The following is a 24831-nucleotide window of genomic DNA, read 5'->3' on the forward strand; positions in this document are numbered from 1 at the left end:
AAAAGAGTACAGGAGTTGGGAAGCTATGTTGAAATTTGTGTAAGAAGTTGGTGAGGCCTAATTTGGAGTATTGTGCAGTTTTGGTCACCTACGTATAGGAAAGATGTAAATAAGATTGAAAGAGTGTGGAGAAATTAACAAGGACCTTGCTAGGACTTGAGGACCTGAAAGGTTGAATAGGTTAGAATTTTATTCCATAGAATGTACAAGATTGAGGGGAGATTTGATTAAAGTATACAGAATTATGTGGGGTACAGATACAGTAAATACAAGCAAGCTTTTTCCACTGAAGTTGGACGAAATGAAAACTAGAGGTCATGGGTTAAGGGTAAAAGTTGAAACATTTAAGGAGAATATGAGGGGAAACTTCTTAACTGAGAGTGTGGAATGTGCTGCCAACACAAGTGGTGTATATGGGGTTTGACTTCAACATTTAAGAGAAATTTGGATAACTACATGGATGGGAGGAGTATGGAGGGCTATGGTCTGGGTACAGGTCAATGGGACTAAGTAGGTTACCAGTTCAATTTGGACTAAATGGGCCGAAGGGCCTACTTCTGTGTGGCACTGATCTATGAATCTATAACAACATACAAGAGAATTTGGTCTTTACTGCATTTCTTAAGGTGGTAATAATGTAAGTGGCATCTCTTACATACCTGACTTATGACACTGAATAATCTGCTTATATATAGAATCTGCCATATCAATCAGGTACCTTGACTCCTGTATCACCTGCAAAACAATACAAATGAGTGAACACAAAGTAACAGTAGCGCACTTCATTATATAAAACATTCTTCCGTGACGTAAATTACCCTTAGAGTTATGACTTAAAAATTGACAGTTCTTCCCAACCTGTCTACTGTGACACAGACTTCCTGTCACTTGGAACTTCATCGTGGTTCTTACTCATTTTTTGCATGAATGGTTAAGGTTGCTTACTAGAGAAATATTAAAATTCAACACTGCATTTAGTAGAAATTTCTCTTCATCACCTCCTTTACATCTAAGGAATCAATTGACTTAAAAAGCTCACTGCAGGTAATGGCATCCAAGTTGAACAACTAGGATGTACTATTGTTATAAATTTTTAGTTAAAAATATAATGGGCATTTAAAGTAGTCTTTTAATTTTCTTCTCCAATTTATCTAAAAGCAGGGTTAAAACTGTGCCTACTATTTTTATTTCATATTTAAATAGTTTGTTGAATTTATTTTTGATTTATTGCTGTGATTCAACTGATGCTGAGAATAAAGTGAAACCAAAACTGTAGGAAATGGGTCGCCCCAAACCATCTTATACAAGTTTCATGAAGGAATTTTGGTTGGAAACAACTCTTTTTATGTTGCGTGTCAGTGATTTGGATGATGAAATTGATGGCTCTGTGGCCAAGTTTACAGACAATACAAAGATCCGTGGAGAGGCAGGTAGTATTCAGGAAGCAGGGAGACTGCAGAAAGACTTGGACAGATTAGGAAAATGGGCAAATAATTCACAAATGGAATAATGTCGGGAAGTATATGGACATGTACTTTGGTAGAAGGAATAAAAACATAGACTATTTTCGAAATGGGGAGAAAACTCAAAAATCCAAGGTGCATAGGGACTTGGGAGTCTTCATGCAAGATTTACTAAAGGATAATTTGCAAGTTGAGTCAGTGATAAGGAAGGCAAATGCAATGTTAGCATTCATTTGGGAAGACTAGAATCTAAAAACATTGATGTAATGCTGAACACGAGGAAATCTGCAGATGCTGGAAAGTCAAGCAACACACACAAAATGCTGGTGGAACACAGCAGGCCAGGCAGCATCTACAGGAAGAAGTAGTCAATGTTTTGGGCCAAGACCCTTCGTCAGGACTAACTGAAAGAAAAGGTAGTAAGAGATATGAAAGTGGGAGGGGGATGCTGCCTGCCCTGCTGCGTTCCACCAGCATTTTGTGTGTGTTGCTTGATGTAATGCTAAGGCTTAAAGGGCACTGTTGAAGTCTTCAATGGAGTATTGTGAGTAGTTCTGGGCCCCTTCTCTAAGGTTACGTCCACACTACACCGGATAAATCTGTAACCAAAGCTTTTTCTCATCGTTTTTACCCTCCATCCACACTAAAACGGCGTTTTCGTCCCCCAAAACCGGAGCTTTTCAGAAACGCTTTCCAGGGTGGGTATTTTTGAAAACACTGCTCGGGCAGATCAGTGTGGATGGGGTAACCGGAGACTTTTGGAAATGCTATCAGATGGCAGTGCGCCATTTAATTCTTTTCTTGAACACAACCTAACAATTTCAGAACAGACGGCAACGAAACTGATGCCAGAAGAGTTAGAAATGTACTCACCAAATACTTTGACCCGTAACTTATTGAATAAATAAGTATACTCATTTTGATCTGTTTTCTGTCCTTGCTCGTATGAAGGTGTTTACCTATTTATGCAAGTACTTCTCTGACAATAGATGTGTAACAGCCTAATATAACATTGTATGGAAATACAAGATAACACTGATGCAGACATGTTTTATACATTTAACAAGGTGCTTTATTAATGCAACAGAGTTAGTCAGTTTTTCAATGTTCGTCATCAGCCGGGTCAATCTGTCCGTGAACTCCCTTGTCGGTTGCCTCCGTATGCTCCAGTATTTGTTTTTGTTTACTTTTAAGTTCTCCTGCGTGAGAGCCAACAGCTGTCTGTCGTTTTAAGTTTTTCTAGTCTGTAACTACACAAACGCGCACTTTTATGGCGAGTTTCGACACCAAACACGTCGCTTGTTTTCGGTAGATGTGTCCTGCACATGTGCAGTCAGAGGAGATTTGCCAAAATCTCTGTTTCAATGTAGACAGAGATATTTTTTAAAACGCATAGTGTGGACGCCTGTTGTTTTTACGCAAAACCAGCGTTTTCAAAATTATCCGGTCTAGTGTGGATGTAGCGTAAGTAAGGATGAACTGATATTGGAGAGGGTTCAGAGAAGGTTTCCAAGAATGAAAGGTATATTGTATGAGGAGCAATTGATGGCTCTGGGCCTCTACTCACTGTATTTGGAAGAACGAGAGGGGATCTCATTGAAACCTGTCGAATGTTGAAAGGCTGGGTAGAGTGGATGTGGAGAGGATGTTTCCTATAGTGGGGCACCGTCTCAGAAGAGAGAGACTTCCATTTAGAACAAAAATGAGGATTTTCTTTTGCCAAAGGGTAGTGAATCTGTAGAATTCATTGCCATAGATGACTGTGGAGTCCAGGTTATTAGGTGTATTTAAGGTAGAGGTTGATAGGTTCTTGATTGGTCAGGGTGTAAAAAGTCATGCGGAGAAGGAAGGACAATGGATTTGAGAGAGAAATGGATCAGCCATGATAAAATGGCAGAGTAGATTTGATGGGCTGAATTGTCTAATTCTGCCCCTATACCTTACGGTCTTAGATAACCTTGCATTACATTGTGCCAGGAATACAGAAAGTTCCCAACATTTTCTGCTATTTCAGAATTTTAGGATCTGTTATACTTTGTGATCAAAATTGCTATTAATATTATAAGTGCTTATGACATAGAATTTTAACAGCTGTACTGGACATACACTCAATGTTGAATTTTTCATTCAATTTGATGGAGAGTATTCACGTTACATTTTGATTGTGCTTTTGGGAGAACCCTGACATTTAAGTTATCTGATTTCTTATGATTTGACTTCCTAATTTAATCTCTGAGATTCTTGAGGGAAAATAATTACATAGTTTTGTGTTCTAAAATGTACCAAACAACTGTTTTTGAGCTTGAAGGATTAACTGTCAGAAGAAGCTTTAGTTTTCAATTGCATTTAATGACAACCTACAAGAATAACAAGTCCTCTGAATCACAGATAAAAACCTTGGGATATGATTTAGTCTCATTTTAAACACTCTATGCCAACCGAATATAACAGTATTTCGCAAAGTGCTCAAAGATGCAACTAGCACAATTTGTAAATAAAACCAAAATCTCAGAATTCTAATATTATTCATGTTTAAATCAAAACACTTGTGTCTGTTTGAAAACAAAGCACATGATTCTTTTACTCTCATTAAGAAAGAAAATCCTTTGAAAACCCTTACTTTAATCTGGGCAACATAATTACATTGTCCTGACCTACCACAACATGCTGTACATTTGGTGAATTAAATTAACATTTAAGCCCAACAAAGGATGGTAAATAACTTATTATTCATGAATTAATAATTATTTTGTATTTGTAGATAAAACCAAAAAAATCACCTAAATTACCTGTAAGTCACAATGTCATTATGTAAAACATACAAATTTAATTGGCACAAGAGTTCTCACAAAGTTGATTAAATTAGACAATAGACAATAGGTGCAGAAGTATACCATTTGGCCCTTCGAGTCTGCACTGCCATCTTGAGATCATGGCTGATCAACTACTATCAATACCAGGTTCCTGCCTTGTCCCCATATCCCTTGATTCCCCTATCCATAAGATACCTATCTAGCTCCTTCTTGAAAGCATCCAGAGAATTGGCCTCCACTACCTTCCGAGGCAGTGCATTCCAGACCCCCACAACTCTCTGGGAGAAGAAGTTTTTCCTTAAATCTGTCCTAAATGACCTACCCCTTATTCTCAAACCATGCCCTCTGGTACTGGACTCTCCCAGCATCTGGAACATATTTCCTGCCTCTATCTTTTACAATCCCTTAATAATCTTATATGTTTCAATCAGATCCCCTCTCAATCTCCTTAATTCCAGCATGTACAAGCCCAGTCTCTCTAACCTCTCTGCGTAAGACAGTCCTGACATCCCAGGAATTAACTTTGTGAATCTACGTTGCACTTCCTCTACAGCCAGGATGTCCTTCCTTAACCCTGGAGACCAAAACTGTACACAATACTCCAGGTGTGGTCTCACCAGGGCTCTGCACAAATGCAAGAGGATTTCCTTGCTCTTGTACTCAATTCCCTTTGTAATAAAGGCCAACATTCCATTAGCCTTCTTCACTGCCTGCTGCACTTGCTCATTCACCTTCAGTGACTGATGAACAAGGACTCCTAGATCTCTTTGTATTTCTCCCTTACCTAACTCTACACCATTCAGATAATAATCTGCCTTCCTGTTCTTACTCCCAAAGTGGATAACCTCACTTATTCACATTAAACGCCATCTGCCAAATATCTGCCCACTCACCCAGCCTATCCAAGTCACCCTGAATTCTCCTAACATCCTCATCACATGTCACCCTGCCACCCAGCTTAGTATCATCAGCAAATTTGCTGATGTTATTTTCAATGCCTTTATCCAAATCATTGACATACATTGTAAACAGCTGTGGTCCCAATACCGAGCCCTGTGGCACCCCACTAGTCACCACCTGCCATTCCGAGAAACACCCATTCACCGCTACCCTTTGCTTCCTATCTGCCAACCAGTTTCTATCCATGTCAATGTCTTCTCCCCGATGCCCTGAGCTTTGATTTTACCCACCAATCTCCTATGTGGGACCTTATCAAATGCCTTCTGAAAATTGAGGTACACTACATCCACTGGATCTCCCCCGTCTAACTTCCTGGAAAAACTCCAACAGATTAGTCAAGCATGATTTACCCTTGGTAAATCCATGCTGGCTCGGCCCAATCCTATCACTGCTATCTAGATATGCCACTATTTCATCCTTAATAATGGACTCTAGCATCTTCCCCACCACCGATGTCAGGCTGACAGGTCGATAGTTCTCTGTTTTCTCCCTCCCTCCTTTCTTAAAAAGTGGGATAACATTAGCCATTCTCCAATCCTCAGTAACTGATCCTGAATCTAAGGAACATTGGAAAATGATTACCAATGCATCCACAATTTCCAGGGCCACCTCCTTTAGTACCCTAGGATGCAGACCATCCGGACCTGGGGATTTGTCAGCCTTCAGTCCCATCAGTCTTCTCATCACCGTTTCCTTCCTAATGTCAATCTGTTTCATTTCCTCTGTTACCCTATGTCCTTGGCCCATCCATACATCTGGGAGATTGCTTGTGTCTTCCTTAGTGAAAACAGATCTAAAGTACTCATTAAATTCTTCTGCCATTTCTCTGTTTCCCATAACAACTTCACCCAATTCATTCTTCAAGGGCCCAACATTGTTCCTAACTATCTTCTTTCTCTTCACATACCTAAAAAAGCTTTTGCTATCTTCCTTTATATTCCTGGCTAGCTTGCGTTCGTACCTCATTTTTTCTCCCCATATTGTCTTTTTAGTTAAGTTCTGTCGTTCCTTAAAAACTTTCCAATCATCTGTCCTCCCACTCACCTTAGCTCTGTCATACATCCTTTTTTTTAATGCTATGCAATCTCTGACTTCCTTTGTCAACCACTGTGGCCCCTTTCCCCCCTTTGAATCCTTCCTTCTCTGGGGGATGAACTGATTTTGCACCTTGTGCATTATTCCCAAGAATACCTGCCACTGCTGTTCCACTGTCTTTTCTGCTAGGCTATCCTTCCAGTCAACTTTGGCCAGCTCCTCCCTCATGGCTCCATAGTTTCCCCTGTTCAACTGCAACACTGACACCTCCGAGCTGCCCTTATCCTTCTCAAATTGCAGATAAAAACTTATCATATTATGATCACTACCTCCTAATGGCTCCTTTACTGCAAGATCGCTTATCAAATCCTGTTCATTACATAACACTAAATCCAGAATAGTCTTGTCCCTGGTCGGCTCTCGTACAAGCTGTTCCAAGAATGCATCCCGTAGGCACTCTACAAACTCCCTATCCTGTGGTCCAGCACCAACCTGATTCTCCCAGTTCACCTGCATGTTGAAATCCCCCATAACTACTGCGACATTATGTTTGCCACATGCCAATGTTAACTCCCTATTCAACTTGCACCCAATATCCATGCTACTGTTTGGTGGCCTGTAGGCAACACCCATTTGGGTCCTTTTGCCCTTACTGTTCCTCAAATTGCATCCTGATGTTTCAAAGCATGATTAAAAGAAAATATTTTTCAACTTTGATACTTCTGGTTGTCACAAGTTAAAAGTTTCTTGCAATATATACTCCCCCCAATCTTTAATTTGCTAAAATATGAGATCGTTCAAATGATTTTCCTCTAGAATGGTGCAGAACTGAATGAGATTAGGGTTGTGTAAATTGGTTCAACAACTCAATGGCTGAAGGGAAGTTGCTGTTCTTCAACCTGGTGAAGTGGGACTTTCAGCCTCTGTACCTCCTGCTAGACGGCTGCTGCAAGAAGAATGCATGTCTGAAATTGTGGAGATCTTTTATGAAAGATGTTGCCTTTCTTAGTCAGTGCTACCTGTAGATATTACTGACGGTGGGAAGGGATGTGCTGGTGATGTATTGGGCTGAATCCACTACTCTCTGCAGCTTCTTACGTTCTTAACATTTGAATTGCTGTACCAGACTATGATGCAATCAGAAAGGATACTTTCAACAATGCATCTGTAGAAATCCTGATGAAGATCTCGGCCCAGAACATCGACAGTGCTTCTCCCTACAGATGCTGCCTGGCCTGCTGTGTTCCACCAGCATTTTGTGTGTGTTATCTGTAGAAGTTTGTTAGTTTTTGGTCACATGCTGAACCTCTGGTGTGCCTTCCTTGTGCTTGCATCTATGTGTTGGGCATCCAATATGTTAATGTCGGGGATTTAAAACTGCTGACCCGCTCCACCAGTGATCCAGCAACATAGACTGTTCACCCTTCCTCCCTTTCCTGATATCAATAATCAGCTCGTTAGGTTTACTGACTGTGAATGAGCGGTTATTGTTGTGGCATCACTCAACCAGGTGTCCTAGCTTGCACCAATACACTTACTCATTGCCAACAGTCATCAGTGAATTTCCATTTGTACCTGTCCTATGTAAAGTGGGGTAACTTTGCTAGCATTCTTTTAAATTGCTTAATATTGGTAAATAAGGAAGATAAAGGCTTCTACATCAAGCTTTGTGTTTCAAATTTCTTTCTGTTACAATTTGAATATGCTGATAGGATTGGCCAGCAATATTCACACATGAAGTAACGCAACGATTTCTGACAGTCACCACTGGGGACAGTTAACAAATGTGACTCTTATCCTGTGCATTTTTGAAGTTGGGGAAAAAAGAAACATAACATTTTCAGTTTGGTAAATTTAATAATCTCAAATAGGGGCTTCGTTGCCTATTTTGCATAAATTACTAATAGGAACTTGGGATCAACTTTGCATGGAATAATTAAATTTGCTGACATGAATGACCATAAAGGCCTGTATCAAACAAAGTATGAACTTAGCCAATCTGCTATCAGCCAGGAGTCAGCATTGGTGGACGTAGTGTCAAGTTATCAAAAGAGTTTCTAGTAGTTGTTACTAATCCTAAAAATGTATGAGAAAAATGCTTAGAAATTTTAAAGAGCATTAAAATTTATTAAAATGGCGCACTGTCCCACCAGTGTCAGTTTCACACAGGGTCATAACTGAGCAATTCCACTGTATGCTACATTTCTTCAGCAGTGAGGGGACCTTTTACTTAAAGAGAAGAAAGCTTTCATCCATTTCAGGCATTCTTCTTGATTCAAGGTCCATGAAGTTGCTAAAGCACGTATGCGCATTTTAATGTTGCAGGAACAATGTCAAAAGTCCTTTGCACCTTGACTGAGGTCACTGCTGGAGGCACAGTAGTCTCTGTGGGTAGGCATGTCAGTTTCCCATGCTGCACTATAAAGATCACATTTGTGCTTTGAGTCTATTGTATGCCACATAAAAAAGCTGCACAAAAGAACTTTCAGCCCATAAGAATTTGTCGTTCCCTTGAGGATACTTCGAAGGATAAAATTTTAAATGTTCTGCAAATCAGAAATATCTGGCCCAGGAGCCAGACACATATAATAAATTTAGTAAAGTTAGCATTTACAACTAAGTGTAAGGCCACTCAAGAACTAAGGACACAGTTTAAAACTGGCAATCAGATAATTATAGCAACAGCATGAATTTTTGTCACCTACTATTTTAATTCCAGGTCCTACTCCTACTTTGACCTCTATGACTTTGGTCTATAACAATGCCTAATGGAGTTCTATTTAAACAAGAGATCAGCTTTTCAAAAAAAAACAACCTTTAGTTCAATAAGTTCAACAATTTCAGATGATAGTTTTTGGTCAGTAATTGCTGTAATATTCTGTATAGATTCAGGAACAGTTCCTGCTGATTGGCGGGTGGCTAATGTTGTCCCACTTTTCAAGAAAGGAGGGAGAGAGAAAACAGGGAATTATAGACCAGTTAGCCTGATGTCAGTGGTGGGAAAGATGCTGGAGTCAACTATAAAAGAGGAAATTACGACACATTTGGATAGCAGTAGAAGGATCAGTCCGAGTCAGCGTGGATTTATGAAGGGAAAATCATGCTTAACTAATCTTCTGGAGTTTTTTGAGGATGTAACTATGAAAATGGACAAGGGAGAGCCAGTGGATGTAGTGTACCTGGACTTCCAGAAAACTTTTGATAAAGTCCCACATAGGAGATTAGTGGGCAAAATTAGGGCACATGGTATTGGGGGCAGAGTACTGACATGGATTTAAAATTGGCTGGCTGACAGGAAACAAAGAGTTGTGATTAACGGGTCCCTTTCGGAATGGCAGGCTGTGACCAATGGGGTACCGCAAGGTTCGGTGCTGGGACTGCAGCTGTTTACGATATACATTAATGATTTAGATGAAGGGATTAAAAGTAGCATTAGCAAATTTGCTGATGACACAAAGCTGGGTGGCAGTGTGAAATGTCAGGAGGATGTTATGAGAATGCAGGGTGACTTGGACAGGTTGGGTGGGTGGGCAAATGTATGGCAGATGCAGTTTAATGTGGATAAATGTGAGGTTCTCCACTTTGGTGGCAAGAACAGGAAGGCAGATTACTATCTAAATGGAATCAAGTTAGGAAAAGGGGAAGTACAATGAAATCTAGGTGTTCTTGTACATCAGTCAATGAAAGCAAGCATGCAGGTACAGCAGGCAGTGAAGAAAGCTAATGGCATGCTGGCTTTTATAACAAGAGGAATTGAGTATAGGAGTAAAGAGGTCCTTCTGCAGCTGTACAGGGCCCCGGTGAGACCCCACCTGGAGTACTGTGTGCAGTTTTGGTCTCCAAATTTGAGGAAGGACATTCTTGCTATTGAGGGAGTGCAGCATAGGTTCACAAGGTTAATTCCCGGAATGGCGGGACTGTCATATGTTGAAAGATTGGAGCGACTGGGCTTGTATACACTGGAATTTAGAAGAATGAGAAGGGATCTGATTGAAACATATAAGATTATTAAGGGATTGGACACACTGGAGGCAGGAAGCATGTTCCCGCTGATGGGTGAGTCCAGAACTAGAGGCCACAGTTTAAGAATAAGGGGTAGGCCATTTAGAACAGAGATGTGGAAAAACTTTTTCACCCAGAGAGTGGTGGTTATGTGGAATGCTCTGCCCCAGAAGGCAGTGGAGGCCAAGTCTCTGGATGCATTCAAGAGAGAGTTAGATAGAGCTCTTATAGATAGCGGGGTCAAGGGATATGGGGAGAGGGCAGGAACGGGGTACTGATTGTGTATGATCAGCCATGATCACAGTGAACGGCGGTGCTGGCTAGAAGGGCCGAATGGCCTACTCCTGCACCTACTGTCTATTGTAATGACCTTATTGTTGCTGCCTCACCAATCCTTTATTTTATTTAGGCTTGTGGAATCGTGCATGTCATCTTTCCTGTTTTTCACCATAGTTTAGACCTTCCTTTTTATGCAATCTTACCTTCCTCCTTTCTATACTTCTGCATTATTCAAACCCTGATAAAAGTACCTGAAACATTAATGCCTACAAATTGGATCACATTGCACTTTTTTCCATGACATGAGCTTAAAAATAGATCTTATGTGAAATAAATTGCATTTGAAAACATTTCCCAGTTGAATCACACAATCAGGAAATTTAACCAAGCTCTTCTTTTTGTGACTCACCCTTGTAACCAAGACTGATTTCTGCATCAAGGACACAAGAGATGACACATTTCCCCATGCAACGCCTGCTGGAGTATTGCAGGGCAACTTGGACCATATCTTGCAGGGAGTATCAATGTTGGGCATTCCTGTGATAGAAAGGTCTTAAAACTGCAACACTAAACTGGGACACCTTCAAGACAAGTAAACTATTAATCTTCAAGCTTGGGCAATCATACATCACTGAAACAACACTGTCCGCAAACTACCGTTACGTCTAGCCTGTTCCCTGAACCACTGTTCCACACTCTCCTAAACTCTGTGATCACCCCTCTTTCTTTGCTACATCTCTCAACCCCCAACACTCAGTCCTAAGTTCTTTATGCCAGCTCTGTCTCTGACTTCACCACCATAAACTCTATAATGGTCTCTGTCCCTGATCCCAAGCTCATATAACGCTGCTGTTACTGATCTAAATCCAGTGATCCCTTTCTATATTCTTGGGTCCTGTTTCATCCACTCTGACAACATGAGCTAGGCTTATCCTTTCCTTCTTCCACTTCCCCAATTACATTTGAGAAGACCACTACTGATGCTAGTAACACGAGTGAATCTGCAGATGCTGGAAATAAATAAAAACACAAAATGCTGGCAGAACTCAGCAGGCCAGACAGCATCTATGGGAGGAGGTAGTGACAATGTTTTGGGCCGAAACGTTGTCACTACCTCCTCCCATAGAAGCTGTCTGGCCTGCTGAGTTCTGGCAGCATTTTGTGTTTTTACTGATGCTAGTAAGCCTTGATTCACGACCACCCCAATCGCCTCTCCTGAATCCAGTACTGGAAGAGGAATGGCTGGCATATTTAGAAAGGCACACTGAAGTGTCTTATAAGTCTCATTATTGTATGACTGTGAATTAAAATCTGTAGGCATATCTATTTTGCTTTCTTCAGAGATGCAAATTGATCTGCTGGGTATATATGTTATTTTCTAAGATGTATAATTCAATCTGTGGTGAAAAGCAACACTAATGATCTGTTGTAATCTGTTCTGCCTAGACTATTCAGCATTCTCTAAGACAGAAACAAAAAGTCTGCATCAAACACCATAAAATTGTGAGGTTACTGCCATTCTAAAAATGTCTTAGTTAGTTGAATATTTCACCCATCTTATTTATCTCACCGATTATATACTTAAGCAACAAACATAAAATGGTGAAAAAACTCAGCAGGTCAGGCAACATCTATGAGGGGAAATGAACAATCAACATTTCAGATTGCGATCCTTCACCAGGACACACGAGCAGTTTGTGTGTGTTGCTCATGATTTCCATCATCTGCAGAATCTAGTGCTTCCAAGTATATACTTAATCCCTTTATAGTATTAATATTTTCATTTGTTAAATTATTGCAGACAACAGACGACTTAATTTTCTCTGCTCTCAAACTGTTTTCCTTCTCACCTTTTATAAGTAGCAAACAATTATATCTTTTTAACTACATAGTAGATTTCTATCTACACTATACAACAATTTATTTTTCCTATTTTCTTTCATCCTGTCTAATTCTAACCAATTCCTGGTTGGAACAACTTTCCTTCAATAAAAAAGAAAAAAAAGATTATTTTTTAATAAAGGAATGTTGCCTCATTTCCTTTAATTTAAAAATTGCAAATTAAAATGGAAATGCCAGGAATACATAGCAGACGATCAGTATCTGAAATGAGAAAAGACAGTTTCAGGTAGATTCTTCATCAAAAAGAATTTTTGTTCCTTTTCAGTGCTGTACTTTAAGAGCTTCTTTTCTTTAATTTCTTCACACTTATTTCCTATGATTCCATTCCTGGAATGATTCCAGCCTTCCCATGAAGTTATAAACTGTGATACTTAAGAATTTCTAATATACTTTGTTCACTGTCAAGATCAATGCTTCGTCAACTTTCTAGTCTTTTTTTTAAACCCACTAATACACTATCAAGAAAAAGAAAGCAAAAGCTCTCCTAGATGGCAGTCTTTTTCCAGGGGTAGAAATGTCAAATGCTAAGGAGCATAGCTTTAAGATGAGAGGGTACACTAAGGAGATTTACAAGGCAAGATTGTTTTATAAAATGGCATTAATATTTCCAGGAACAAATGAGGTATTTGAGGAACATAGGATATGCAAGAGAATACTTAGGAGGAAAATAAGAAGGGTTTAAAGAAGGCATAAGGTTGCACTAGCAGACAAGCGTTTTGACAGATCTAATAAGAGCAAGGGACAAAATCGTTCATCTTGAAGATCAATGTAGTCATCTACACATGAAAACTGAAAGAAATGGGGAGAGCTTAAATGAACGTTTTACATCTGAAACTTCTTGGGAGACAGACACGGTTTCTATAGAGCTGAGGCAAAACAGCAGTGAGGTCATGGAACAAATGCGGATTACAGAGGAGGTGGTGCTTGCTGCCCTGAGGAAAACTAGGATAGATGAATCCCCAGGGCCTGTTAAGCAGTCCTCTCGGACCATTTGGTAGGTTATTGTAGAAATTGCCTGAGCCCTGGACTGTCTGGGGCCCTGAATGGTGGTGAGGGAGGAAGTGTAAGGGCAGGTGTAGCACTTGTTCCGCTTACAAGGATAAGTGCCAGGAGGGAGATCAGTGGGAAGGGATGGGGGGGGGGGGGGGAAACGAATGGACAAGGGAGTCGTGTAGGAGGGAAGCTCCTTTTTAAAAAAAAAAGGAAGACATCTCCTTCGTCCTGGAATGAAAAGCCTCATCCAGAGAGCAGATGCGGCAGAGATGGAGGAATTGCGAGAAGGGGGTGGCATTTTTGCAAGAGACAGGGTGGGAAGAGAAGTAGTCCAGGTAGCTGTGAGAGTCCATAGACTTATAGTAGATATCAGTAGATAAGCCATCTCCAGAGATAGAGACAGAAAGATCAAGAAAGGGGAGGGAGGTGTTGGAAATGAATCAGGTAAATTTGAGGGCAGGGTGAAAGTTGGAGGCAAAGTTAATGAAGTCAATGAGCTCAGCATGCGTGCAGGAAGCAGTGCCAATGCAGTCATTGATGTAGCGAAGGAAAAATGGGGGTTGGATACCCATATAGGCTTGGAACATGGACTGTTCCACAAAGCCAACAAAAAGGCAGGCATAGCTGGGACCCATACGGGTGCCCATAGCTACTCCTTTGGTTTGGAGGAAGTAGGAGGAGCCAAAGGAGAAATTATTAAGAGTAAAGACTAATTCTGCTAGATGGAGGAGAGTGGTGGTAGAGGGGAACTAGTTAGGTCTGGAATCCAAAAAGAAGCGGAGAGCTTTGAGACCTTCCTGGTGGGGGATGGAGATACAGAGGGATGGACATCCATGGTGAAAATAAGGCAGTGAGGACCAGGGAATTTAACATCATTGAAAAAATTCAAAGCTTGAGAAGTGTCACGAACATAGGTGGGAAGGGATTGAACAAGGGGGGATAAAACAGTGTCGAGTTATGCAGAAATGAGTTCTGTGGGGCAGCAGCAAGCTGAGACAATGGGTCTACCTGGACAGGCAGGTTTGTGGATAAGGTGTTGGCCAGACAGTACTTGATAAGCATCCTTGCTTTGGGGAGGCAGCATTAAGAAGAGGGATGCCTCACGTCTTAATAAGCTGGTAAGGAAGGCGGGCTCTGTCGTGGGCAAAGTACTGGAGAGTATAACATCGGTAGCAGAGCGAAGGGCGCTGAGTAGGCTACGGTCAATCATGGAAAACCCTGAACATCCTCTGCATAGCACCATCCAGAGACAGAGAAGCAGTTTCAGCGACAGGTTGCTATCGATGCAATGCTCCTCAGACAGGATGAAGAGATCAATACTCCCCAATGCCATTCGGCTTTACAATTCAACCGCCAGGAGTAAGATATGTTAAAGTGCTGGGGTTAGGACTCAATGTATTTAAGTAAACTACTTAAGAACTTTTTAAAAGCTATTTATTAATGCTTTTTGAGAGGGTGATTTTAGATGCATATCATATTTTTACTGAGTTAAGTATTGTATGTAATTAGTTTTGCTACAATAAATGTATGGGACATTGGAAAAAATGTTGAATTTCCCCATGGGGATGAATAAAGTATCTATCTATCTATCTATTCTAGTCCTCTCAAAATGAATGCTAAATTGTGTCTGCCTTCCTTAACACCAACTCAACTTGCAAGTTAGTATTGAAGAATCCTGCAGAAGAAATTCCAAGTCCCTTTACAGCATTGATTTCTGAATTTGCTCCTTGTTTAAAAAATAGTCCACGCCAGTATTCCTTCTACCAAAGTTCATGACCATTCTCACTTGCTTATCAGAACCCAGCACTGGTAGTCCTTTGTGTTCCTGTTTACCTTTCTCCAGCAGCTGCCTCCCTCTTCACACTGCACTCTCCCCATTGTGCTTAATCTGTTTTTCTCTTTTTCTTCTGTCTGCCTTAATCTATCATTCATCTGCCGTGAAATTTCCTCAGAATCCTTTCTTGCTACTCCCCTTCTCCCTTCTATGTGAGCCATCTTGACTTTCCTTCTCTCAGTCTTAATGCAGAGTTTAGGCCCGGTGTCAACAATTTTGCTTTCCTCCCATTGATGCTGCTCGACCCACTGATTTCTTCCAGCAGATTGTCTGTTGCTCCAGATTCCAGCATCTAAAGTTTCTAATGTCTTCTTCTGCCATCTGTCAGCCCAATTCACCAGTCTGTCTATTTCAAATCCTCATCCACTGCCACCAAACTCATAGTTCCCTTACCCTGCACTGCTCGTTTCTACCTTCTACCCAAGATCCACAAACCCGTTTGTCCAGGTAGACCCATTGTCTCTGCCTGTTTGTGCCTCAATGAACTTGTGTCTTTATACCTCAACTCCATTCTCTTCCCCTTAACTCAGTCTCTTCCCACAAACATCTACATCTGTGACAATTCACATGTTCTCGATCTCCTCAACAACTTTCAGTTCTCTGGCCCTGATCACCTCATTTTCACCATGGATGTCAGCACCTATACACTTTTATCCCCCACCAAGAAGGCCTTAAAGCTCTCTGCTTCCCTTTGGACAAAAGAATAACCAGTTCCCCTCTGCCACCATCCACCTCTGTCCGGCAGAACTGGTTCTCACACTTAACAATTTCACCTTTGACTCATCACACTTTCTCCAAACTCAGGGAACATGCATGAGCCCCAGCTATACCTGCCTTTTTGTTGCCTACATGGAACAGTCCATGTTCCAAGCCTTCCCTGGTAACGTTCCCCAACTCTTTCTGCGCTACAGACAACTGCATTAGTGCTGCGTCATCCACCAATGCTGAGCTAATCAATTTAATCAATTTTGATTCCAAATCTGAACCAAAAATTCACTTTGTCCATTTCTGACACCTCTCTCCCCTTTCTTGATCTCTCTGTCTCTACCTCTAGGGACAAATTGTCGACCGGTATCTTTTTAAAAACTTACCGATACCTATGACTATCTTGACTACACCTCTTCTCACTCTGTCTCCCATAAAAATGCTATTCCCTTTTCTCAGCAACTTTGTCTCCACCGCATGTTTCCAGGATGAGGCTTTCCTCTGCAGGACATTAAAGATGTCCTCCTTCTTCAAAGATCGAGGTTTCCACACCTCGACCATTGATGCTACTTGTCACCTGGTTCAGATATGGCCTAAGTGCGGAGAGAGAAACACTGAAGCGGGTCCGTCGAGCTTGCCCCACCACTCAATAAGATCATTTCGGATCTGGCTGTGGACTCAACTCCACCTCTTGCCTTTTCTCCAGAGCCTAATTCCCCTGCTAAGCAAAAATCTGTCTAACTGTTTCTTAAAGATATTTAATGAGGTAGCACCTACTGCTTCACTGGGCAGAAAATTCCACATATCTACTACTCTCTAGGAAAAGAAGTTTCTCCTTATCTCCATCCTAAATCTACTCTCCTGAATCTTGTAGCTACGTCCTTTAGTTCTAGTCTTACTTATCTGTGTAAACAACTTTCCTCCTGAGAAAAATGTTATGGATTTATTTCTTTCTATTAATCCACTGGGTAAAGGTTTAATATCATTTATTCATGATAAATTAGCATTCTTACGATGTGCCCCTGCGGATAAAATTAGAATGGCTTGGGAGCATGATTTAAATATCTCCTTATCTGATGAGACTTGGGACTCGATTCTCAAATCGGTTAATTCAACCTCTCTTTGTGCTCACCATTGCCTTTTACAGTTTAAGATTGTTCATAGAGCCCATATGTCTAAATCTAAACTATCTCAATTTTACCCTAATATTAGTCCTCTTTGTGATAAATGCAAAAGGGGCGAGGCCTCTCTTATTCATATGTACTGGTTCTGTCCTAGCTTGGAGAAATTTTGGAAAGATGTCTTCATAACTTTATCTTATATTCTGAATCACCACCTAGAACCTAACCCTTTAATTGCTTTGTTTGGTTTTTTGGGTGAGACAGATTTACGTTTGAGTTCGACTAAGTGTCGAATATTATCTTTTGCTTCTCTCCTGGCTAGACGTCTAATCCTCCTTAGATGGAGAGATGTTGCCCCGCCCACGCATGCTCAATGGCTTAATGATATTATGTCCTGCTTAGACCTTGAAAAAATTCATTATTCAGTTCTTAATTTGGATATAAAGTTCCATAAGGTCTGGGGACCTTTTATTGAGTACTTTCATAACCTTCCTCTTAACTAAGGTTTTTTTTTTTTCGGTCCCTTGCTTTCAGCTCCTCTTTTTTTTGGTAGTAGGCATCAATATCTTCTGTTTTTAAGTGTAGTTACAGTTTTGGGGGTTTGAATGTCCTGATTTATATTCTCTATATTGTGTTGTGGTTGGTCTGGAGTTCTTTTTTGTTGCGGGGCTTGGGGAGGATACTAATTTTACATGTCTTCAATTTGGGTGCTTTCTCAATTATCTTTTTTTGTATTATATTATTATTGTATGTTTATTTTTGCACTGTATTAATGTTCTTCATTTTGATTTGGGTTTTTTTTATCTGTAGCGATGTAGAAAATGCATTAAAAAACTAATTTTTAAAAAAACAACTTTCCTGCCTCTAACTTATATAACTCTTCCATAATTTTATGTTTCTATAAGATCAACTCTCATTCTTCTGAATTCCAATGTGCGTAATCCCAGGTGATTCAATCTCTGCTCAGAGACGCACCCCACTACACACACCAGAATCAACCCAGTGAATCTCCAAAGCCAGTGTATCTTTACTCAAATCATGAAACCAGAGACAGTACTCCACATGCAGCCTTGGGACCTGGATAGTTCCAACATCCTTTAAGTCCACTAGTTTGCTCAGCACCACCTCTTCAGGAAATATAGTTTTATCAAGTCCTCACCTCTCATCACATCCATAATATCTCTATTTGGCATGTTGGACATGTCCTTCACATGAAGACTGACACAAGATTGTCATTCAAAACCTTGGTTAATTCCACATTATCAAATAAGAATTCCTCTTTCTCATTTTCCAAGGAACCTATGTTCACTTTAGCCATGCTTTTCTGCTTTATGTAATTATAAAACCTTTTACTGGTTTCTCTTATATTTTGTGCTGATTTATTTTCATAATATATCTTCCCTTTATTGATTTCTTAGGATTCTTTGTTGCTTTTAAAAGTTTTTCTAATCTTCCAGTTTCCCGCTACTCTTGTCAACTTCGTATGCATGAACTTTTAGTTTGATGCATTCCTTTATTTCCTGAGTTTCCAAGGCTGACTCTCCCCACCCTTACTGTCCTCGCTTTTAACTGGAATATACTTCTATTGAATACTGTGAAAAATCTCTGAAAGTCTTCAGCTCTTCCTGGTATGTCCCACCATGTAGCCTGTATTCCCAACAAATAGTCCCTCTTCCTGTTGAGGTCTCCCTTGTTTAAGCATAATGTACTAGTTTTTGATTGAACTATTGCCCTCACCATTTGTAAGAGAAATTCACTCATACTGTGATCACTGTTTTTCAAGAGGATCTCAAGCTACAAGATTATTAATTTTACTTGTCTCATTGCACAAGACCAGATTTAAGCTAGCATGTTCCTCTGTAGGTTCAGTAAAATGCACTTCAAGAAAGTTATCAAGGATGTATTCTATGAAGTTCTCCTCAAGTCTGCCTCAACTAACTTGACTCACTCAATCTATGTGCAAGGTAAAATCCCCCATAACAACTGCCATTGCATTCTTACATGCATCAAATATTTCTTGGTTCATTGCCTGTGCCACTGTAGTCGTATTATTTGGTGACTCCCACTAAAGATTTTTCCCTTTACTATTCCTAATCTCTATCCAGATATATTTAACAGTTCCTTAGATCTTATATCATTCCTCAATATTATCCTGATCTCATCCATAAGTAAGAGGGCTACCCCACTTCCCTTACCTTTCTGTCTATCCTTCCATATTATCTGACACCTGGAATGATCAGTAAAAATAATTGTTTGGAATCAAATGACCTTGCCTGGTGTCTCAGGGCTGGGTGTGCCTGCACCTACACCAACCCACACCCCTTATCGTCTCTGGCACTCCATCTATACCACCTGTCTCACTCCTCTCCCATGGCGCTCCATCCTCACCATTCCCAACATCCTTTGCCCCTGCCAGAGTTACTAACTCGCTCTTAGCTCCACGTTGACAAATACAGTACTGTGCAAAAGCCTCAGGCACCCTAGCTATATGCATGCGTCTAAGACTTCTGCACAGTACTGCAGATGGCATTCAAAAGGCATTAACAGCAGCGATCAGTCGAAAGTTATCAAAGTATTCCAGGTTTTTGGCCTCAGGATTAACTATATGAGGCCCAGTTATTGTTGCAGTTCACTGTGCTTCAAGGAGTGGCCACAGCAATCAAGCTTCCTGGTCAGCTGATCCCACAGATCTTCATAGAGCAGACATTGGCAATCAACATTCCTGGTTAATTGATCCCTCGAAAGCAAGTACACCCTTGGGAAAAGTGCAGGGCCATGTAGCCAGCATCCAGATTGTGCAGAATCTGTTCTCATTTTTCTTTCCTAATGGGAAATCAAGCTGCAGAACAACTTGTCCTCTTGCACCATAACTGACAACTGAACATATGGTTCAAGAAAGAGAACTGAGCATTTTTCATTTATTTTCTTTTACTTACCTTATCCACATCAGCTGGAGTTTACCTTATTTATAGTTTATAATTTATATTATAAACTATAAATTATAAGTAAAAATAAAATGAATTGATCTATGAACTTTCTAAATTAATATTAACTGGTAGAAGAAAATTACAGGCTTAAGAAGATAAGTGACTTAGTAATGCTGCCACAAAACAGCAAATTTCATGAGATACGTCAGTAATAATAAACCCGATTCTGAAATAGTGTCAAAGCTATAGAGAAAACACCCCCTCCAGCCCAATGTGTCCATGCTGACTCACATGACTTTGACTAAAGTGGGCAATGTTTCTTTATTCTAATTATGTTCTTTCTTGTAAAAATTGTGTATTTTATATTTTTCTTGTGATTGCTTCTTAAATGATGCAATGTGCCTCTGATGCTGCTGCAAGGTTTTCATTGCACATATGCATACATGCATTTGTGCATATGATAATAAACTCAGCCTTGACTTTGACCGTAGCAGCTCATTCCATATACGTACCCATATAAATGTGAAAAAGTTGCCCCTCAGGTCATTTTTAAATCTTACCTTCTCACTTTAAATTATACCCTCTTTTTACGATTATAACATGTCTTAAAATTGGTTACAATCAGCAGTATTATAGATTAAGTGCAAAGCTAGTTTCCAAATAGGGACACTTTGTACATAAAAATAAATATCCCACCCACTACTCCAATTACTTAGTTAAATCAAAATTTATTTTTTTAATTAGTCATACAGATCAGAGGCAGGTCCTCTGGCCAAATGATCCAAGCTGACCAAGATGCCAATCAATGCTATTTCCATTTGTCCATGTTTAGCCTATATCCATAAAAACATTTTCTATTCATGTACCTGCCTAAATGTTGTCTAAGTGTTGTAATTGTATCCATCTCTACTACTTTCTCTGGCAGTAAATTCCACACAAACATCACCTTCTGCGTGAAGAAGATGCCCCTTGGGTCCCTTTTAATTTTTTGCCCCTTTCATACCCTCTAGGCTTTGATTCCCTTTCCCTGGGAAAAAGACTTTGTACTGTATACATTCACCCTATTCCTTATGAATTTATAGATCCTTATAAGATCACACCTCATTCTGCTACGTTCCAATGAATGCATTCCCAGACTGCTCAACCTCTCACTATAACTCAGCCCTGCGAGGTTTGACAAAATCCTCATAAATCTTTTCTACATTTTTTGGTATTCTGGAAAATAACTATATTGTTCACACAAATAACAATGCAAATACTTAAATGACCAACATATCTGCAATAATGTAAAACATATGAATGTTCTTTGGTTTGCATATTGAAAATAAAACATGCCTACCAGATCATATGATGACAGAACCTTCCTTTGCACATCATTTAATGTTCCCTTGGACTCCAAATAGGGATACTCATTCTTCATGTTGAGTGTTACTACAGAAGTGTTGTCGCCGTTCAATAATCTTGATGACAGGGTCAGTATGCACTGAGACAGATTGGCAGTGGGAGCTAATCCACATATTTCCTTAAGAGAGACTATAGCATTCTGTACAGAAAAAAATGAACCAAGCAAGCAATCAAGACATATTGAGCCATTTTATAAATAACCAGTATGACAATAGTTCCACAAAAAATAAATACTGTTTGCTAGGAGAGTGAGAAGACATTTTAAAACTAATTTTTCTCAATTTATGCAATTGCAAACTAAAAAAAGTGTGACAAATAATCTAACAAAAAGGACTGTGTATCTAAGGTTGGACCTTTGAAATAACAATAGCCAAATCCTACAACTCTGATTTCTTTCATTTTAAGTTGATGCACTTAAAATCAACATGCACCAACTCAAATTACATTAAAAATCTTTAATCAGATGCTTATCACTTCTTTGACCAGCAATTTCCTAACTCTCTTAAATAACTTAAAGATCTCCACAAAGAAAAAAAATTTCAAGAACACATTTTTAAGCAATGTTGTATTCAATTTAGTCTGATGACAGCTTTTTAATGTAGCCCTGATTTTCTGAACCATGACCAAGAAAAGTAATGTGTTATTGTTCGCTTCATGTACCACTGCTGCCTCCCGCTCCTCATATAAACTTTCACCCTTTTATCAGTTAGGATGGTCCTCTACCTGACATAAGGTATCTGACTTTGATGTTTATGAGAATTTTATCTGTACAACCAAATATGGAATGAAACATGACCACCACTCTCTGACGAAGGATCTAGACACAAAAGGTCAATAATTCCATCCCCACCCACACAGATACTGTTCAACTCACTAATTTCCCCTAGCAATTTGTTTATCGCTCCAGATTCCACCATCAGCAGTTTCTTATGTCTACAGACAGATTATTCTCGATGTATGTCATTAATATAACTTTTAAATAATTGTGACTACATCCTTAATTCTTTACTTACCCTATTTTAAAATGCTTGATCTATAAATGTGAACTATGTAGCTCAAAGTCATTACCATACGTAATTGGTACCACATACTGCATATATTTTAATAACAAATTATTAATCCGTATCAGTCTTAACTGAAATTCAAATATATTTAAATCTTCACTTTAGCTTCCTTTTTTATTGTTCTCAAAATATGTTTTTCCCTAAACAAATAATTAAATCACAATCTGCTAAACTAAATTTCAATTCACTTCCAAAGGGCAAATTAAATACTAACATGTAAACATTCTACAATCACCTATTTATTAGCAGCATGTTTTCTGACACTCCTGATAGCACACTTCACAACAAATAACATCAAGGCAGTATAATGACACAAAGGAATGAAATACAATTTTCCAACACTTTTCTGGGGCAATTGTGTAATTAGAAGAGCCCCGGCACTATTACCACAGCATTAACAAATAAGGTTTGGGGATAGTAGAAATATAATCAGAAATATTCAGAGATGATCTTTGGGAATGTCTTTAAAGAAAAAGATGAACCTCAGCAGATTAAAGCCTACAGCTGCCATCAGTTGTGGAGCAATTTTGACTGGGGATACTCAAGATCTCATATTTGGAAAAGCAGAGACACCCATCAGATTATAGAACTAGAAGAGTTCACAAAGATAAGGAAGTCGAGACTATAAATGGATGCATGAGATTCCAATTTGCGAGAAATGCCCTATTAAATCTTCTCCTCTCACCTTAAAACTATGCTCTCCAGTTCTTGACCACCCCCCCCCCCACAAACTTGGACAGAAGACTGGGTGCATTCACCCAATCTATGCCCCTCATTACTTTATATATCCATATAAAATCAGCACTCAGTTTGCAACTCTCTAAGGAATAAGATCCTAGCACATCCAACCTCTTCCTATTACTCAGTCCCTCAAGTTCTGACAATATTCTTCTAACCTTTATTGCGCTCTTTCCAATTTAATCTCTGCTGTAACAGAATGACCAAAACACAACACAACACCCAAGTATGCCTTCACCTGCACCATGACCTCCCAATTTTTATAGTTAACTTACAAAAGCCAACATGTCAAAAGTTTTCTTCACCACCTTGTCTAACTATGACTCCATTTTCAGTAAACCATACACTTGTACTCAAGGTTTTTCTGTTCTACAGCATTCCCCAGGGACCTACTGTTCACTGTGAAAGTTCTACCTGGATTTGACTTTCCAAAATACAACACCTCACAAGACCGTAACTTTGATAACTTTCTTCATTGTCACTATGCTACCTATTACTAACCCTGCCAAGTATATTCTGATCCAAACTGTAAACCTAGAAAACAAAGAACAATGGATTCGGTGTCAACCCCTGAGTCACACCAGCTATGACAGGCCACCAGTCTGAGAAACAACCTTCCACCATCATCATCTGCTTTCTACCAAAAAGCCAACTGTGCATCCAATTAGACAGCTCTCTGGATTCCATGATATCTAACCTTCCAGCACAGTCCCTACCATGCGGCCCTATCAAAGCCCGTATAAACCATGCCTACAGCCCTGTCCTCATCAGCTTCCTTGCTCACATCATCAAAATCTCAATCATCGTAAGTTGTAAAACATGATCTCCTATGCACAAAGCCATATTAACTACCCTAATTAACCCGTCTCTCCAATGTATGTCTATCTTACCCCTCAGAATCCTCTCCAGTAATTTAAGTACCATCAATGTCAAACATACTGGTCTATTATTCCCAGGATTTTTTTTTACCATCCTTCTTAAATAAAGCCACCATATCTAGTCTACTAGCGCTTCACTCTTGGTTAACAATAATGCAAATATCTGTGTCAGAGCTCCTGTAAATTCTTCTCTAGCCTCCCAGTGTTCTTAGATCTATATAAGTCAGGTACTGGAGAGTTGTCTAACTTTATAATTTTTAAGACATCCAGTACTTTCTGTATTGGTTAATTCACGTTTTTCTTATGAACGCTTCTTATATGATGCTATATGCCTGTGATGCAGCTGAAATAGGTTTCCCCTTTCACTTGTCTATACATGTACTTGTGCATATGAGAAAATGACAAATTCAATTTTGATAAATACTGTAATGCAGGCTATCCACAAGACATCCTCATTTATTTTTGTTAGTTCTGAAGTCTTCATGTGTTTCTCCATGGTAAAAGCAGGGAGAAATATTCATAAAAGACCTTGCCCATTCTGGCAGCTCATTCAAAGATGCACGTCCCCTTTGCTATTCTTTCTCTAGTTTCTCTTTTCCCTTTTGTGCTGATAAAATCTCTTTGGATTTCCCCAATTTTTCTGTCATATCTCCCTTTTGCCCTCCTGATTTCCTTCTAGATTGCATTCCTACATCCCCTATACCCTGCCCATA

At 39.7% G+C, this 24831-nt stretch overlaps 1 protein-coding gene across 2 annotated transcripts in view; it reads right to left on the reverse strand.

The window, feature by feature from the left end:
• Positions 1 to 24831, reverse strand: part of LOC140728338 (inactive phospholipase C-like protein 1) — a 315913-nt gene that overhangs the window by 10576 nt on the left and 280506 nt on the right. For both annotated transcript variants that reach the window (XM_073046922.1, XM_073046923.1), the window contains 2 exons: positions 21374 to 21577; positions 660 to 735 (listed from right to left, as the gene is read on the reverse strand). In XM_073046922.1, the coding sequence (XP_072903023.1) occupies positions 660 to 735; positions 21374 to 21577 (280 nt within the window). The remainder of the gene's footprint in view (positions 1 to 659; positions 736 to 21373; positions 21578 to 24831) is intronic.

Source organism: Hemitrygon akajei, chromosome 5 (assembly GCF_048418815.1).
Source record: "Hemitrygon akajei chromosome 5, sHemAka1.3, whole genome shotgun sequence".
NCBI classification, from domain to species: Eukaryota; Metazoa; Chordata; class Chondrichthyes; order Myliobatiformes; family Dasyatidae; genus Hemitrygon; species Hemitrygon akajei.